General features: G+C 48.1%; 1 protein-coding gene across 4 annotated transcripts in view; it reads left to right on the top strand.

Annotated features, from left to right (window-relative positions):
• Positions 1-17,115, top strand: part of Emc1 (ER membrane protein complex subunit 1) — a 29,722-nt gene extending 12,607 nt beyond the window's left edge. For 2 of the 4 annotated variants that reach the window (XM_008821827.3, XM_008821826.3), the window contains exons 13-24: positions 63-185; positions 758-766; positions 1,735-1,934; positions 2,047-2,196; positions 3,254-3,415; positions 4,200-4,319; positions 8,550-8,687; positions 9,878-10,051; positions 10,559-10,769; positions 13,200-13,284; positions 15,020-15,149; positions 15,281-17,115. In XM_008821827.3, coding sequence (XP_008820049.1) covers positions 63-185; positions 758-766; positions 1,735-1,934; positions 2,047-2,196; positions 3,254-3,415; positions 4,200-4,319; positions 8,550-8,687; positions 9,878-10,051; positions 10,559-10,769; positions 13,200-13,284; positions 15,020-15,149; positions 15,281-15,460 — 1,682 coding nt within the window. In that variant the 3' untranslated portion in view covers positions 15,461-17,115. The remainder of the gene's footprint in view (positions 1-62; positions 186-757; positions 767-1,734; positions 1,935-2,046; positions 2,197-3,253; positions 3,416-4,199; positions 4,320-8,549; positions 8,688-9,877; positions 10,052-10,558; positions 10,770-13,199; positions 13,285-15,019; positions 15,150-15,280) is intronic. The other 2 variants (XM_017795287.2, XM_017795286.2) reach the window with 1 other exon arrangement.
• The last annotated feature ends 1,797 nt before the right edge of the window (positions 17,116-18,912 follow it).

Genomic DNA, 18,912 nt, shown 5'->3' with positions numbered 1-18,912 from the left:
ACAGGAGTCTCCTCCGAGGGCTGTGGATACAGACTGAACCTTTGCATACTGGTTTCCCGTAGCTGGGAAGGTGGTGTTGTGGAGCCGTGAGGAGTCCCTGGCAGAAGTGGTGTGCCTGGAGATGGTGGACCTCCCTCTGACGGGGGCCCAGGCTGAGTTGGAAGGAGAATTTGGCAAGAAGGCAGGTATGAACCTGAGGAGACTATTCCAGGGCTGGGTTGGCTGGGTTTATAGACCTCACAGTGCCCCTGGCTTCCAGGGCTCAGCCAGATGTTTTGAAGGAGCTCTGTGACCAGTTTTCAGTGCATCAGTAGTCCGTGGTTTATGCAGCTCTCTTTCTGGAAGGGTGAACTGTGAGTCCCTTTAGAGAAAGATCCTGAGGCAAAAATGTCTTCTCTTAGTATAGTAGTAAATGTCATTACCTGGGTACCCAAAATAGTCAGGCTCCACGTCACATGCATCCATTGTCTGAATCAACAGAGACAGGATGTGTTTATTGTGGAAACATGCTTATTGATGTGTTTATTACGGAAATGACTCCAGGTCCTCTGAAACCATCCATGTCCCAGTCCCCTAGCTGAACTTGATTTACTCCTTTCTGCCTCAGGCTAGTATCCCCACACTCCCCTCCGTCCATTCATCCAGTTACCCAGCTGTTGAGGGCTTTCTCTGGGCCAGGCACCCTAGTAGGTGTCTTACACTTTCTTAAGCTGAAGATTAATTTGACTTTACTATTTATTTCTGCTGCTGGATCCAGCGATTCAAGGTAAATCCTGCTTTTTGCTGCCGTGTTGCTCCTTGCTTGCACACATGGCTAGCCTTTGGTAAATTGTTTTTCTGACTTGCATCAGTGAGACACACACCATGTATGTGTGGACTGCTCTGCTTGTGACTTGTCCTCTCTGCCTTTCACTTACTTTCCTTGAGCTGAGGTGGGTGGGAAAGAAGGTGAGCAAAGCTAATACTCTTGGCAAGCACTTACCATGCACCAGGCTCCGTGTACTGGACACTGTACCCAGTCCTGAGTGGATGTCATGTGATCTTTATAACAGACCATTTAATGGAGGAGGGTCCAAAAGCACAAAGGTTAGGTGCATTTCTCAAGGTCACACAGCAGTAGCATCTAGAGCTGGGATGTTAATCCAGGCCTGCCAGAGTTCATGCTACCGTGTACCTGTAATCAAATCTCATCTCTAATAGAGGACATCTGGAGGGAGGTAGCCTCACCTATGAGTCAGGGGCAAAGGGGAATGATGGCGTTAGGAATGGTTTACAGGAAGTGTGGGAGCAGGTTTAACAGTTAACAAAGTAGAAGGAAGCAGCGGGAAGCAGCACCATGTGTACGGGCACCTGCTCCCACTGTGCCCCATACCCACACTTCTCTGGCTTTGTTGTGGCACCCAGATGCCTTCCACTGGTTATCCCAGATATGGGGCTGTGGGGCAGACATTCACAGCATGGCTGCATCCTGCATGGCTGTTCCCTGACCTCTTAGTCTCCTATTATAAGATTCTAGGTGGGTGAAGTCTTAGGAGCCAGGTAAGGAGGTTTGTGAATGGCTGTACCTGAGTGTGAGATTACCAGCATCTGACACAGACTGCCCCTTGAACTGATGGCCTGGGGTGTGAGTGACTGGAAGGTTCTGCAGGAGAGGCTGAGGTTCCTCCCCGGGAAAGCATGCACCTCCTTGCTGGATTCCTACTCTGATGCAGAGTACCCTTTCCCTAACACCAGACGGCTTGCTGGGGATGTTCCTGAAACGCCTGTCATCTCAGCTCATCCTGCTCCAGGCCTGGACTTCCCACCTCTGGAAAATGTTCTATGATGCACGGAAGCCACGAAGCCAGATTAAGAATGAGATCAACATTGACACCTTGGCTAGAGATGAATTCAACCTGCAGAAGATGATGGTGATGGTCACAGCTTCAGGCAAGGTGCGGGTGTAAGCCCCAGGAAGCAAACCTTCCCAGGGCGGGGCGGCAAGCATACAATCAGTTCTTTGGCTTCTCTTTCTAGACACGAGCCACGTATTTGTTTATCTTGCAGCTTTTTGGCATCGAGAGCAGCTCTGGCACCATCCTATGGAAGCAGTATCTACCCAATGTCAAGCCAGACTCCTCCTTTAAGCTGATGGTCCAGAGAACCACTGCTCACTTCCCCCACCCCCCTCAGTGCACGCTGCTGGTGAAGGACAAGGTGAGGCCAGCCACCTCTGACAGAAGCTACAGTTCACATTTCTCCCATGCCTTGGGCATTCCTTGAGAAGCCAAAGGAACCAGGGTTGGAAGTCTCATTTCTGCCAGTTTCTGGTCTGGGTGGAGAAACCATCCAGTACCACTGTGGAACTGAGTAGTGACCTGGGCCACCTTCAGCCAGCACTTTTCCAATGTGGCTGTCTTCTCTTTGGTGGGGAGGAGATCACAAAGATTGAAATCTCTGCTTCTAGAATTTGAATGGTTTGAATGGATCTATTCTGGCTATGTTGCGGAGGGGCGTGGTGGTGGTGGTGGTGGTGGTGGTAAGTAAATTCTCTTTTGGATTGTCAGTCATTGGATTTCTGAACCACACCTGCCTTTGTTTTTCTTGTTGTTCTCAGAGTCAGACTTGGGGCCTTACACATGCTGAGCAGAGACTCTACCACTGAGTCACTGAGCATGCCGAGTTAGGTTTGGAAACAGGCAATTCATCCTTTTCTCCTTTTGTACTTGATTAGGGAACCAGTCTTTTTTTTTGGTTTTTTTGAGGCAGGGTCTCCCTGTAGCCCCAGCTGTCTTGGAACTCACTGTGTAGACCAGGCTGGCCTTGAACTCACAGAGATCCGCCTGCCTCTGCCTCCCAAGTGCTGGGATTATAGGCGTGTACCATTACGCCCTGCTGGGAACCAGTCTTTTACAGCTGAGAACTGACTTTTCTTTTTTTTTAATTTTTTGTGTATGAGTGTATTGCCTGCATGTATATGCGTGCATCCGTGTCGTGCAATGCTGCGGAGGCCAGAAGAGGGCTTCAGATTCCCCTGGAACGAGTTAAGGATGGTTCGTAGCCACCATGTGGGTGCTGGGAATCGAACCCGGGTCCTCTGCAAGAGCAGTCAGTGCTCTTAACCGCTGGGCCATCTCTCTAGCCCCAAGAACTGGCTTCACAAAGAGGGCAAAGATCAGGGAGTTCCTAACAGTTGAGTTGAAGCCTTGGCTTTCCAGGCTTACCTGTAGGATTTGTGTACTCTGTGAATCTGATGGTCTGCTGCCCATTTTAGGAAACAGGCATGAGCTCCCTGTATGTCTTCAACCCTGTTTTTGGCAAGTGGAGCCAGGTGGCTGCCCCTGTGCTGAAGCGCCCCATCTTGCAGTCCTTGCTTCTCCCAGTCATGGATCAAGACTATGCCAAGGTGTTGCTGCTGATAGATGATGAGTACAAGGTACTTTCTCTTCAGGGTGGAGGCTTTCTGTGTCGCTGGATGTGGGGTGGGACATCAGACACAAGTGGTGGGTCAGACGTGTGTTCTGTGTTCAACTGGCATGTTTGTTCTCAGGCCTCCTCTGTAACATGACTGTTCTTCTCTTTCTGCCTGTGTCAGTGTGAGCACTCAAGTTCTTTCTTTTCTCCTTCTGTCTCTTTGTTTTTTGTTTTTTTTTTGAGACAAGAGTCTGACACCATAGTCCAGGCTGGTCTAGCCTGGCCTGAAATTCGCTATGTAGCTCAGGCAGGCTTCTCACTCAAGGTAGTCCTTCTGCCTCAGTCTCTCAAGTGCCAGGATTACAAGTGTGCACTACCACGCCTGGCTAATACTCAGGTTCTTAACAAAACTGTATTTCTTTTTTTTTAATGTGTATGACTGTATTGCCTGTATGTAGGTAAGTGCACCTGTGTCGTGCAGTGCCTGTGGAGGTCAGAAGAGGCTGTCGGATTTCCTGGGACTGGAGTTAACGGACAGTTGTTAGCTGCCATGTGGGTGCTGGGATTTGAAGCGGGGTCTTCTGCAAGAACAACCAGTGTTCTTAACTGCTGAGCCATCTCTCCAGCCCCAACAAAACTATAATTTTAAGCCGTAAATGGAGCTCAGTTGACTCATTTTTTTTTTTAAGATTTGCTGTTATAGTCTTAAAACTTTCTATAATGGGTAAACAGTAATGGTTTCTAGGAAGTGAGACTTCCAGATTTCTGAACTTTAACTCTTCTGGGTCATCTGGGTGTTTTTCGAGGTCACAGCTTTCCCTGCCACTCGGAATGTCTTGCGACAGTTGCATGAGCTAGCCCCTTCCATCTTCTTCTACCTGGTGGATGCAGAACAGGGACAACTCAGTGGATATCGTCTTCGAAAGGTAGGGAAGGAACACCTGGCAGGACACTTTATGGAGTGATGTGGGTCTTTCCTGGTTGCTTGGCTAAAACGTGAACCATGCCGCTCATCCTGTTGAAACGGACCCTGCTGTCTGATTCAGAGGTGGCCATCTGTTCATGTTTGCTGGCCAGCTGCTGTGTGGTGGACATAGCTCTAGGTGCTACAGACGGGAGTGCTTGGTGGGCCAAGTCTGTGTTCTCATGGACCTTTCATTTCACACTCCTTTTCTGCAGCCCAGGGGTATGTTACACCATTCTGAGGATGGGAGGTCAGAATGGGGCTTAAGATGTCCATTATACAAGAATGAAGTTCTCAACCGACTTGAAACAGAACATATTCTTTGAATTTTTTTTCCAGAAATGGGTCCGTTGGCTCTGGCCCTGATGTACTTGAGTCCAGCCCTTGTTAACAGTGATATACCCTGACTGCAAATTTCAGAAGGGGCTGGCCTTGGCTTTGTTTGCAGGACTGTATAATGGGGAAAATTTTGTGGTGTCTGGTCATCAGAGAACCCTTCCCTTCTGTCCTTTAAGATGTTTTGAGAGGGGCTTAGAAAGATGACTCAGTGGTTAAGAGCACTGGCTGCTCTTGCAGAGGATTTGGGTTCAGTTCCCAGCACCCACATGGCGGCCATAACTACAGTTCCAGGGACTCTGAAGTCCTTGTCTGACCTCCACAGGCATTGCACAACATGGGTGTACTTACATACATGCAGGCAATACACTCCTACACATAAAATAAAAATAACAAAAATTTTATTTGGTCTTTTTGAGACAGGGTCTCCCTGTCACTGCATCTGGCCTGGAACTCACTATGTAGACCAGGCTGGCCTTGAACTCACAGAGATCTGCTTGCCTCTGCCTCCCAAGTGCTGGGACTACAGGCGTGTGCCACCATATGGGCGTGCGGGTTTCCCGGAGCGCCAGCTGCTGGCTGGCGCCTGTCTCTTGCGCGACGCTGGGGTGGGTCCCGCGCGCCGTGTTGCTGGGGTACACGCGTTGCGCACCGCGTTGCTGAGGGTCTCCGCAGCTACTGGATGCTGGCGACTCTACTGGTCACTGCGCTTCCAGGCGTGTTCCATTCCAATCTACCGGGCACTCCCTCTAGGTTCGAGATCCGTCAGCTGCCGGGTCACGAGGGGAGGTGCGGGAACAGTGAAAGCAGGGTCTTCGTGAGTCAGACAGACTGAATCGTAGGCAGTAAGACACAGAACTCAGCTCAGTCAGACTCAGTGGTACAGCTCCTTTATTCAGTGACTCAGCTCGGCTCCAGGTCTTAGTGATTCAGCTCGCTCCAAGTCTTGGTGATCCAGCTCCAATTTATTGAGGGGAAACCAGGATACTTATACTGTGGGGGCAGTGGTAAAAGCCTTAATTGATAGGTGCTTTTAGGATGCCCTATTTACATGTGGTGGTGGGCTCCTGCCAGGCTGCCAGACGTTATCTGATTATCACACAGGAAAACCTGGCAGTTCCTATGCCAGAGGCTATGTATCTGTGACGGCTACTTCAAAGATGAGTCAGGAAGAGAGTAGGGGGGCGCCCTGCTGAGAAAAGGAGTCTCTGCCTAAGAACGCCGAGCCCCTTGGGCTATCCGGACATGGAGAGACTTCGACTTAACACAGCAGGGGTCCCCAACACCACCATGCCCAGCAAAATATTTTTTTAACAGATGTTTTGAGAGGTAAGGTCACAGATACTAGCAGCTTGGACCCAGCTGCCTGGGTTTGTCGTATAGCTTTATCATTCATTAACTTTGTATATACAACACACTATGTCTAATGGCCCTCTGTTTTCATATCTATAAAATAAGATGATAGCTGGGTGTGGTGGCACATGCCTTTAATCCCAGTACTCGGGAGGCAGAGGCAGGCGGATCTCTGTGAGTTCCAAGCCAACCTGGTCCCCATAGTGAGCTCCAGGTTAGCTGTGGCTACAGGGAGACCCTGTCTCAACAAAGAAAGGACTGGAGCAAGGTAATGAAGGACAGAGTAGAGGGGTTGGCCTAAAGGGAAGGAAGGGCCTTTGCACAAACAAAAGTTTTACAAGGTGGGGCAGGATTAAAAGATTTTAATTCCCAGTTCTCTATGAGTTCAAGGCCAGTCTGGTCTACATAGTGAGTTCCAGGACAGCTGGGGCTACAGGGAGACCCTTTCTCAAAAAAACAAATAATTAAAAAGAAAAAAAAAGATGATGAGGGCTAGTGCGATGGTAAAGGTGCTTGCTGTCAAGCCTGTCAACCAGAGTTCAGTCCCCAGAACTTACGTGGTGGAAGGAGAAAACTGATTCCTATGTTTTCCTCTGACCTCCGCATCTGCACCATAGCACACATGTACACACACATGCACAAAATAAATATATAAATTGAAAAAAAAAATTGGGCAGCAAATGTGTATTTGTTTCCTCTGACCATAGAACCATACTGGGACTATTTCAGGGTCCCTGCTATTGACCCTAGTATATAGGGATTGCACATTTTGTTGGTAAATGAGTTTTCCTTGACTACTTCCTCTTGAGATAAATAGTAGAACACTCTTGGGGCTTCGGACTCTAGGTAGCTGAAGATGGCCTTGAACTTCTGATCCACTTTCTCAGTGCTGGAGTTACAGGCATGGGCCACCAGGTATGCCATGTTAGGGATAAAATGCAGGGTCTCAAGCATGCTCTACACACACTGTACCAACAGGGGCACAGCCCTGCTCCCAGCTTTAGTGGCTTTCTTTCATTCATTCCTTCATTCTTTCATTCATTCATTTATCTTTACTTGTGTGTGGGGGTAGACACATGCCACAACACATGTGAGGCCAGTGGACAACTTGTGGGAGTCGGTTCTTGTGGGGGGTTCAAGCCTGCAACCCCTGCGCAAGGATGACTGGGGATGAGTAAGCACGCTGTTCACCAGCCCCTGCCGCCCCCAGCACCAGGAACAATTAGACGCAACGGGGAGTCCAATCAAGCAGGAACTCATTTATTGCAGCAGGGCAGGGTGCTTATAATTCCCCCACCCCTTATAGTTCTCCAATCAGCTTAAAGGTCAGTGCATGCATGCAGGCAGGAGCCCATGAAAGCTTATGGAGGCATCCAATCCGATGATCTTCAAAACAAGTCAGGCAGCGCCCCAGTAACTTCCTCTCGGTGCCTCTTGGCAAGGCAGGGCCTTTAGGCCCCCACAGGTTCTCTCTTTTACCATGTGACAAACTGGGGATCAAATTCAGGTCATCAGATTTGTTGACAAGAGCCTTTATCTGCTGACCTGTCTTGCTGGCCCATCTGTTTTTGTTATTACTGTTTTAATTTTTTTTAAATTTTATTTATTATTTTTATTTTATGTGTATGCATGTATTGCCTGCATGTAGGTAAGTGCACCTGTGTCGTGCAATGGCCGAGGAGGTCAGAAGAGGCTGCTGGATCTCCTGGGACTGGAGTTAGGGACAGTTGTTAGCTGCCATGTGGGTGCTGGGATTCAAACCCGGAACTTCTGCAAGAATAATCAGTGTTCTTAACCGCTGAGCCATCTCTCCAGCCCCTGTTTTAAATTTTTATGTGTTTGAGTGTTTGGCCTAAGGTATGTATGTGTACCATGTATGTGCTTGGTGCCCACAGAAGCCAGAAGAGGGCATCAGATGCTCTGGAACTGGAGTTATGGATGGTTGTTATCTGCCATGTGGGTGCTGGGAATGGAACCCAGGTATCCTACAAGCACAGTCAAGTGCTCTTAACCACTGACCCATCTCTTTAGCCCAATTTAACTTTTTTTTTTACATTTATTTATTGTGGAAGGGTGGGGAATGTGGGTTTGCATGTGCATATGTGTACATATGTGTGGAGGCCGCAGGACAACCTTGAATGTCATTCCTCAGGTGCTGTTCATCTTATTTTTGAAACCGGGTCTCTCACTGCCCTGGAGCTCACAAAGTAGGCTAGATTGGCTGGCCACTTCACCAGCACTAGGGTCATAAGTACACACCACCATGCCAGTCTTTATTTCCTTGGGTTATGGGAACTGAACTCAGCGAATGCTTTACAGATTTAGCTATCTTCCCAGCCCAAGCCAAGTCTTCATTGGTATTTTGTAGTTTGTTTTTGAGGCATTCTGATTCTGTTCTTTCTATCACACAGGACTCAGATACGGAATTGCAGAATGTGTCCATTGCCAGTGTCCCTGGCCTGTGCGTCCCTCCTAATCACAGACCCTCTTGCTTCTGTTCTAGGATCTCACCACTGAACTGAGCTGGGAGCTGACCATTCCCCCAGAAGTACAGCGGATCGTCAAGGTGAAGGGGAAACGCACCAGTGAGCATGTCCATTCCCAGGGCCGGGTGATGGGGGATCGCAGTGTGCTCTACAAGGTACGTTATAGCATTCTAGTAATGAGTGAGGCTTTACAGTCAGGACTGGTAGGGGGCTCTGATTTAAAATGGGAGGCTAGGGGCTGGAGAGGTGGCTCAACAGTTAAGAACACTGACTGCTTTTGCAGAGGACCCGGGTTCGATTTCCAGCACCCACATGGTGGCTATGAACCGTCCTTAACTTCAGTTCCAGGGGAATCTGAAACCCTCTTCTGACCTCCGCGGCATTGCACAACACAGGCACACTCACATACATGCGGGTGATACACTCATACGTATAAAATAAAAATAAAAAAATATTAAAAAAAAAAAAAAAAAGGTAGGCTCAGGAGGACCTCACTGAGAGAAGGGAGCCAGAGCAGAATGAATGGCTTAGTTCCAAGACATGGAAATGGGGTCACTGTTGATGGTGTTGCTGAGATGGAGCAGGCTTAGGCAGGGTAAATGGTTCAGCCTAGGGCATGGGAAGTGTCAGATGAGCCACCCAAAGGGAAACACCATGGTACCTGTTGACTAGTAATGTCTGGAGTGCAGAGGAGAGCCTGGCTGGGTTACATGACAAGTTTTGTTGTCCCCTGTACACAGTGGTAAAGCCACGAGGTTGGCTGAGGTCACTATGAGATGAGGATGGACAAGGCCTGGGGTTTCCTGGGAAGATGCAGAGGAACCTCTACAGACTGAGGAAAGGCCAGGGAGGCAGAAGAGAGACCAGGCTGGGCATCCTGGATGCCAGGTGGAGGTGCCTGAACAAGGGCACGATCATTTGTGTCACATGGTACTGCTGTTACCACAAGCTGAGGACCAGCACCTGTCCTCTGCAGTTAGGGGTAGGGATATTGGGTGAAGAGAAGTGGCGCCTTATCTCTGGGCTGATTGACCTGGGGTATTGCCTTGAGTAGCTCTGACTGGAGAAGTTGCTTCATTGCTCTGGCTTCCTCATCATGAAATGTGCATAGTAATGGCCCCTTCTCAAGGCTGCGTAGAGGACTCAGGGAAACGCAAGGCCTCTCGGTGGTAGACAGCGGAACACACAGAACAAGCATGGAGTTGAGAAACTACACACGAAGCTGTTCTGCCCAGTGATCCTGGTTCCTTTGCCCGGAGCTTCTGGCCCCAGGGCTCACAGGATAGCCAGGTACATAACATGTTGTAGTTCTGAAAGTTTGACAGTGGTTTTTTTCTCCTCCTAGAGCCTGAACCCCAACCTGCTGGCTGTGGTGACAGAAAGCACAGATGTACACCACGAGCGCACCTTTATTGGCATCTTCCTCATCGATGGTGTCACTGGCCGCATCATCCACTCCTCCGTGCAGAAGAAGGCTAAGGGCCCCGTCCACATCGTGCATTCAGAGAACTGGGTGGTGGTAAGGAGTCAGTGCCAGGGACACAGGCAGCTCAGGTCTCCCTGTGTCTTATGTCCTTTCCAGAAACCCAGATGGGCTTTTGTGCTTTATTAGGATCTCAACCCCTGGAAGACAGTGTAGAGTCCAGATAGGGAGTAGTGCCTGGGGATCAACTCAGACCTCCTGGGCTTGACCTCAGTTCTTCCCATGCCCACTTGTACAACCTTGAACTAGTCACGTGCGCTCTCTGTGTTGCATTGTGAAGTAAGGGTAGTAATAGTTACCTCTAGGCTAGCTTAGAACATTGCTTGACACCTTGTTAGCTCTTGTTATGTCAGAGAACGTTGGCAATTCTTGTGTCATGGTAAACACACCCTAGAAAAACTATCATGAAAGTTAGATTTGGAGCAAGGAAGAAAAACAGGGATCAGTTGGGTCTGATCTACAGCCAATGTGAATATATCTGTAGTGTAGCCTTCCCTTCCTAGTTGAGCTGACACTAAGCCCAAACTGCTTCCCCCACCGCAGTACCAGTACTGGAACTCCAAGGCTCGGCGCAATGAACTGACTGTCCTGGAGCTCTACGAGGGCACTGAGCAGTACAACGCCACAGCCTTCAGCTCCCTGGACCGGCCCCAGCTGCCCCAGATCCTCCAGCAGTCTTACATCTTCCCCTCTTCTATCAGTGCCATGGAAGCCACCATCACCGAGCGGGGCATCACCAGCCGACACCTGCTCAGTGAGTGTCCAGTGCTTTGGGTTGATGGAATCCCTCTAGGCAGCCACACTGAAGTGAGGATGCACGGCCAGCAGGGAGGGGGGAGGACGGAAACGGGAGGAGGAAGGGGAGTAGCACGCCACTTGTTCCCGTAGTTAGCTCTGCTCTGTAGATGACCACCTTCCCTCAGTCCTCAGGGTTCATGAGCCACTTTCTTTGCTGCTGCTTCTAGCTCAGAAATCCATCCCTGATGTATTTTTTAAAATACTATATTAAAGCCAGGCATGGTGGTGCACGTCTTTAATCCCAGCACTCGGGAGGCAGAGGCAGGCAGATCTCTGTGTGTTCAAGGCCAGCCTGGTCTACATAGTGAGTTCCAGGACATCTGGGGCTACAGGGAGACCCTGTCTCAAAAAGACCCCCCCCCAAAAAAAATAACCAAAAAACTATATTAAGCTGAGACTACAGGCTTGAGAGATGGCTCAGTGGTTAAGAGCACTGACTGCTCTTGCAGAGGACCCAGGTTCGATTCCCAGCACCCACATGGCGGCTATGAACCGTCCTTAACTCCAGTTTCAGGGGAATCCGAAGCCCTCTCTGACCTCCACGGCATTGCATGACACAGGTGCACTCATATACATGCAGGCAATACACTCATAAAATAAAAATAATAAATGAAATATTTTTTAAAAAACTATGTTAAAAAAGAATTTTAGGTTAGCATACGTAGTAATGGATGATTTTGGTGTTTTCATGCATATATGTCATTATTCTTGGTTCTTATTTATCCCCTTCCCCTAACCCCCTTCCCCTTCTCCTGCTGGTCCCTGCCCTTCCTCTACATAGTCCCCTCAATTTCTCATGGAACATCTACTTCTTTACATGACCCCCTACACACACACTTAAGATCCCATCCTCTCCTTTCATGGACCCATTTCTACTTTCTTTTTTACAATTTTTTATTGAATTTTTGTGTATTTTATACATAAAATCATCTTTATACCCCCTTCCCCTTTGACACCCACCTATACCCAACCCCCCACACCCCGCCCTCAGAGTTCATACATTCTGTCATTTGTGTTAAGGTCTGTCATGTAAATTAAGTTCCCCAGGTGTCTCTCAGTGCAAGTTCATCCATCCACTGAGGTCTGGTCAGTCTACCTAGAGTCCCTCCCTTTAAGAAGACCAGCTCTTCCTCACCCAGCAGTAACCAGCTGCCAATAATTCTTTGACTAAGATTGGGGCCTGCTGTTCATTTCCCCTTTCTACTTTCATAACCTCAGCATGGACACATACTCACATACACACACACACACACAATCTTTCTGCATATGAGATATTTGTCTTCTGAGTCTGGCTCCTGGTGTCTGTCTTTCTGTCTTTCTGTCTCTTTTGTTTTTTTGGTTTGTTTCTTTGTTGAGACACAGTTACATGTAGCCTGGGCTGGGCTGGCCTGGAACTCCTAATCATATTGCCTCCACCACCTGAGTGCTGGGATTATGGGCAAGCACCACCATGCCCAGTCTGATGTCATTCTTTTTTTTTTTTAATACTATTATTATTTTTTGGTCTTTTTGAAACAGAGTCTCCCTGTAGTCCCAGCTGGCCTAGAACTCACTATGTAGACCAGGCTGGCCTTGAACTCACAGAGATCCACCTGCCTCTGCTTCCTAAGTGCTGAGACTACAGGCATGCGCCACCATGCCGAGCAATATTTTATTATTTTTATTTTATGTGTATGAATATATTGCCTGCATGTATGTAAGTGCACCCATGTCACATGCTATGCCCACAAAGGTCAGAAGAAGACATTGAATCCTCTGGAGCTGCAGTTACAGAAGCCACCATGTGGATGCTGGGAACTGAACCTGGGTCCTTTGTGAAAACAGCTAGTGCTTTTAACTGCTGAGCCATCTCTCCAGTCCGATATCATTCATAACACAGCCTTTAGGCTCACGTAGAAACCAGTGAAAGCTCAGGACTCAGTGATTGTTTAACAGGCTCCTGTGCTTGCTTGAGATTACCCAAGACATTTGGAACTCTGGGGGTGAGAGGTTCTCAGAGTCGACAGGCATTGGGTGTTACTATTTTACTGTTTAATAGGGGGAAGCCGGCTCTGGGCATCATATGACCTTTGATCGTTATCACTGAAACTGGTCCTGTCTAATGCCGCTTGGTTCTCTGCCCTCCTGGCTGCATTACACAGCAGTCCACATGGTCCATGTTTGCCTAGGACTTTATTTTCTGTTGACTTAGTTATGTGAAGAAGCCAGTGTCTTCAGAAGTGGGCACCTTCATTTACATCCAAAGTTCTTACTGGATTACTATTTTCAGGTGGTTTTTGGTTATTTAACAGGTCCTTGGTGAGCTTTTTTGTTTGTTTTAAACATCTGTGTAACTGACCCTTATCCAGGGTTGGGCAACTGTGAACCTTCGCTTTTTCCCGTGCAGTTGGGCTGCCTTCTGGAGCAATTCTTTCGCTCCCCAAAGCCTTGCTGGATCCCCGGCGTCCTGAGATCCCAACAGAACAAACCAGGTGAGACCCTCGTGGGTAGAAGGCTCTGCCTGTCAGGAAATTTTGGTCCTCAGTCTGTCATGCCAGGGACTGGGGGTGTGAACAGATGTGACAAGGAGCTCACCTCATGGAGCTAGTGTCTGGCGGGAAATGACTTTAGGTAACAGGTAAGGCGAACGCTGTGCTACTTGTAAATGCTAAGGAGAAAGGGTTCAGAGACAGCTGGCAGGAGTATGAGGAACATGCCTGGATGACATCTGAGGTTGGGTGGCCCCTGGAAAGGTGACCAGAAGGTGATAAAGGTACCCACTTGGGTGGATGTCTGAGGGAGAATGTTTTGGGCAGAGGGAACAGTTAGCATCAAGGCCCTGAAGTCATGTCTGCTGAGTGTGAGATCTATGTGACTGGAACAGTGATGGTGGAGATATGGGCTGGGGGTGACGGAGAGGCAGATCACTGGGGGAGGCCAAGAGCTTGTTCATTGTTCACTATCAGCATGAACATTCAGGCCACTATCTCTGCATGTTTCCTCACCTCCATCCTGAAGTCTCACTTATGGACAGAAGAAGCGTGGGCAGTGGGAGGAACAGAGGGGTATGGCTTGGAGCACTGCGCAAGAGAGTGGGTAAAGCTGGGAAGAATGGTGGCAGGTTTTCCAAGGGTAAGTGGGACAGAGGTACTCCTGTGAAGAGCAGGAGTTGGCCAGTGGCTCAGTGTATTGTTTTGAAAATGGCCCCACTGGGCCTGGAGAGATGGCTCAGGGGTTAAGAGCATTCGCTACTCTTCCAGAGGACCTGAATTTGGTTCTCGTGGCCATTTAGTAACTCCAGGTCCAGGGGATCAGATGCCCTCTTCTGGCCTCCTTGGGCACTGCAAGCATGTGGTTCATAAACATGCACACAAGCAAAACACACAAACACATAAAATAAAAATAAATTCTGGGGCTAGAGAGATGGCTCAGTAATTAAGAGCACTGGCTGCTCTTGCAGATGACCTGGATTCTGTTCCCAGCATCCACATGGCAGCTAACAGCCATCTGTAACTCCAGTTCCAGGAGTTCCAACATCCTTCTCTGGCCTCTGCAGGCACTGTATAACACATGGTGCACTTACATTACATACATGCAAACAAAATACCCAGACACATAAAATAAAAATAAATAAAATAAGTAAATAGATAAAATCTTTATTTAAAAACAGAAAACAACCTGGCTTTCCTCTTCTGTGCAGCGTTGGTCATCTGTGCTATGTTTTCTTTTTTTCAGACAGGATTTCACTGTAGCTGAGGCTGGCCTAGAACTCACTGTGTAGCCCAAGCTAGCCTCAATCTTCTTGCCTCAGTTTCCTATGTGCTGAGATTTATTGGTATGCACCACCATGCCCAGCTCGTGTTCTGTTTTTTGTTTTGTTTTGTTTTTGGTCTTTTGGAAACAGGTTTTTCCAACCAGGCTGTTCTTGAACTCACAGAGATCTGCCTGCCTCTGCCTCCTGAGTGTGCCACACCCGGCCGTTCTGTTTTCTTTTCGAGGTTTGAGTGCTGAGGAATCTGGTGCTTAGCCTTTGTCTCCAGCCCATCTTCCTTGCAGCCCTTCCCACCATTCAGCTGCTGCATTTTTAATTACCTAATACAAGCAGACCTAAAGGAGACTGAGGATTAGATGTGTCCTGGAACCCTCCCAGGCCCTAGGAAGGGCAGCCAAGGAAGAGATCGGTTTACAGCAGTTTTCAGAGCCCTGCCCACCACCTGTGTTTTGCAGAGAGGAGAACTTGATTCCCTATTCTCCGGATGTGCAGATCCATGCAGAGCGATTCATCAACTATAACCAGACAGTCTCTCGAATTCGAGGCATCTACACAGCACCCTCAGGCCTGGAATCTACTTGTTTGGTGAGTAGTCCTCTGTGGCATCTGCTGCTGTGCCCTGGTGCCCCAGGGATCCTCTTTCCTTCCTGACTGCGGCTAAGGTGCTGGGCTCACTGCTGCCTTTCTTCCCAGCTCTCATTCTTTCTGTCTTTCAGGTTGTGGCCTATGGTTTGGACATCTACCAAACCCGAGTCTACCCATCCAAGCAGTTTGATGTCCTCAAGGATGACTACGACTATGTGCTAATTAGCAGTGTCCTCTTTGGCCTGGTTTTTGCCACCATGATCACAAAAAGGCTGGCACAGGTGAAGCTCCTTAATCGAGCCTGGCGGTAAAGCGGAATCATCCATGCCAGAGTGGAGAGCCTCGGGGAAGTGGGTCAGCTGAGGAGCTGCGGCTTCGGTTTGGTGGATCAGTGAGGCTCTCATCTCAGTTTTGTCTGGGGAAAGAGATGAACCTTCACGTGGAACTGCTTCAGAGACACATGATGCAGTCCTCCATGCACAGAGACCCATCTCGCCCAACTCGGGAGATCTGCTCCCCCGATCCGATCTGCTCTCCCCAAGCCCAAGGCCACCTCTTTGCTGCTTTATCTGCCTGGCCATGGATGGTCTGGGGTTTTTTCTTTCTATTTTCCCCCTTTTGTAAGACCTGCAAGTGATTTTTCTCTTTCATGAGGTCTGTTTAAATCAACTTTAGTTTGCCGTCCGTGTCTCCCAGACTTACCTAGAAGTCCTGACAACTTCTCTGCCTCTTGCTTCAGAGCTGGCAGGGAGCTCTTCTTGCTAGCTCCACTTTATACTCACACTTGGCTCCTTGACCTCGATGGGCGACACAGGAGCCAACCTTAGCTGAGGTTTGAGGACTGATCCCACCTCTAGTGGCTTCTGTTCAAAGTAATAGGTTGGGGGAATCCATACGTGGGGTCAGAACTAATTTTAACCAAGCTTTTGGTTTCATGCTATCATTTCTAAGATTGGACCGCCTAGTCTCTGTTTCAGCTCCTCAAAGCCAAGTGCATAACAGCAGTCTGGTTTTGTGGCCATTGCCTGTGCTTTTCTTCTGTGATGTATCAGAGCCGAAGCCTTCCAAAACATCTGAATTGTCTGAACCCTGGTGAGCTTTCAAGGGAAGAGAGAATCTGCTCCATGTCTCACTGAGGGTGCAGGCTGGTCTAGTCATCGCATAACTAGGTAGAGAAAGGTATCTTTGTTGAAAAACCATATTTATTTATAGTTTAGGTTTTTGGTTTTTTTTGAGACAAGTTTTTCTATGTAGTCCAGGCTGGCCTCAAACTTGTAATCCTCCTGCCTCAGTCTCCCATTGTTGGGGTTATAGATATTCCCTACCATGTCTGGCAGTGAACAAGTTTTAAATATTATTGCTCTACTTTTTGTGTGGTGTTAGGGATCAAATCCAGGGTCTCAAAAACACTATGCAAGTTTTCTACTGGTGAGCTCTCTACATCCCCAGCCAGTCTGACATAAATCAACATGTGGGTCATTATATCTCTCTAAAGCAGATTTTAGATCTTACTTTTTTTTTGGTGGTGGAGCAGGGTGAGAAGGCCGTACTGCGAATTAAGCCCAGAGCCTCATACATGTTGGACAAGTGCTCTACTACTGAGCTGCAGCCCCAACTAATATGACCTGTGCATTTTGGGTGGGGTTTGTTTTTTTGTTTTTGGAGACAGGATCTCACTATGTAGCCCTGGTTGGTCTGGTACTAGCTACATAGACGAGACTGGCCTCAAAATCACAGAGATCCCAATGCCAGAATTAAGGGAAGGTGTGCATGCTGCGCTGCTGGTTGGCTGGGCCTCTGTGTGCTGCACATTAAAAGATCTGTTTTGTCTTAGGTGTGGGTTTGGGGCCTGATGGACTGGGGACTGAGTCTTCTGTTGTGAAGAATGAAGGGAGATGGAGGTGATAATCTCTAGACCTGTGCTGGGAGGTGTCCTCAAGTGTGGGAATAAAGCTAATGATCAGTGGCTCTGACTTAAGCTCTTTTTTTGTCAAAGTTCATGTTGAGGCTACTTTTGCATTGGAATGGTAAGCTGTAGCCAGGTGTGGAAGTGTCCCTTGTAATCCCTGGTAGAAGCAAGTGGATCAGAAGTTCAGGGTCATCTTCAGCTGTCTAGCAAGTTAAGAGGACTAGCCTGGGTTATATGAGACCCTGTCTTTTAAGAAGCCAGGAGATGGAGGGCTAGAGAGATGGCTTAGTAGTTAAGAGCACCTGCTACTCTCCCAAGATTAAGTTTGGTTCCCAATGCCCAGGTCAGGTGTCTCAACCACCTGGACCTTTAGCTCCTAGGAATCAAACACTTTTCTGGCCTCTGCAGGGACCCACATGTGACACAGACACCCATACACATGAAAAAAAAATTTATTAAAGATCTGTAAATAAAAAAATAGTCAATTGACATATAAGGAAACATGTCAACTTAATCATGGATGATAATTTTCTAGTAATCAAGTGTCCAGCTGGTGTTGATAAGGGATGAGCCTCTGAGTACCTTTAGACAAATGTCACCTATTCTTGATTTTCTTTTTTTTTTTATTTTAATATTTTATTTTTTTTGTCTTTTTTGAGACAGGGTCTCCCTGTAGCCCCAGCTGTCCTGGAACTCACTGTGTAGACCAGGCTGGCCTCGAACTCACAAAAATACACCTGCCTCTGCCTCCCAAGTGCTGGGATTAAAGGTGTGTGCCACCATGCCCGGCATTATTTTTATTATTTGATGTGTATGAGCATATTGCCTGCATGTATGTGAGTGCACCCATGTCGTGCAGTTCCACGGAGGTCAGAAGAGAGCTTCGGATTCCCCTGGAACTGGAGTTAAGGACAGTTCATAGCCACCATATGGGTGCTGGGAATTGAACCCAGGTCCTCTGCAAGAGCAGTCAATGCTCTTAACTGCTGAGCCATCTCTCCAGCCCCATATTTATTTTATGTGTATGAGTGTATTGTCTGCATGTATGTAAGTGCACCCATGTGTGCAATGCCCACAGAGGTCGGAAGAGGATGCTGGATCCCCTGAAACTGGAGTTATGGACTGGAGTTAGCCACCATGTGAAAGCTGGGAATCTATCTCTGCAAGAGCAGACAGTGCTCTTAACCACTGAGGCATCCTCCAGCCCCTGTTCTTCCTGACTTTATAGAAAGTGACCTGGGAAAAGGGAATGCTACCAACTCAAATGTCTTTGCCCTAGTTTTTGCAGCCTGGCTGGGATTTTGGCTGTGGTGTATGTATCAGGGCATCAGCTGTGTTGTCATGTTACCTGTTTGCACAGCCCAGTTAATCAGTTTTCACTTGTTTATATGCTAGCATCACAAAGAACAAGCTGCTGGGAAGTGACCTCCCCCTTCATAGGATCTCTTGTATTTCAGCTTCAATCATTACCTTTTCAAAAAGCTGCTTCAAAGCAGGTGATTAAAATAGCTAAGGCCTTTGTCAAGTAGACTTTTTTCTTAGGTCTTGACTTCCCTTAATTTTTTTTTTTTTTTTTTTTTTTTTGGTCTTTTTGAGACAGGGTCTCCCTGTAGCCCCAGCTGTCCTGGAACTCACTATGTAGACCAGGCTGTCCTTGAACTCACAGAGATCTGCTTGCCTCTGCCTCCTGAGTGCTGGGATTAAAGGCGTGTGCCACCACGCCTGGCAACTTCCCTTCATTTTTTAAAAATTTATGTGTATGTTATATCTGCATGGATGTAAGTGCACCCATGTTGTGCAATGCCCATGAAGGCCAGAAGAGGGCATTGGATCCCCAGAACTGGAGTTAGGGAC

The sequence above is a fragment of the Nannospalax galili genome, unplaced genomic scaffold (genome assembly GCF_000622305.1).
Source record: "Nannospalax galili isolate Female #2095 unplaced genomic scaffold, S.galili_v1.0 scaffold1688, whole genome shotgun sequence".
In the NCBI taxonomy this organism is placed as follows: Eukaryota; Metazoa; Chordata; class Mammalia; order Rodentia; family Spalacidae; genus Nannospalax; species Nannospalax galili.
Note: the sequence above shows the minus strand (reverse complement) of the source record. Positions and strands in the feature narration are given on the sequence as shown.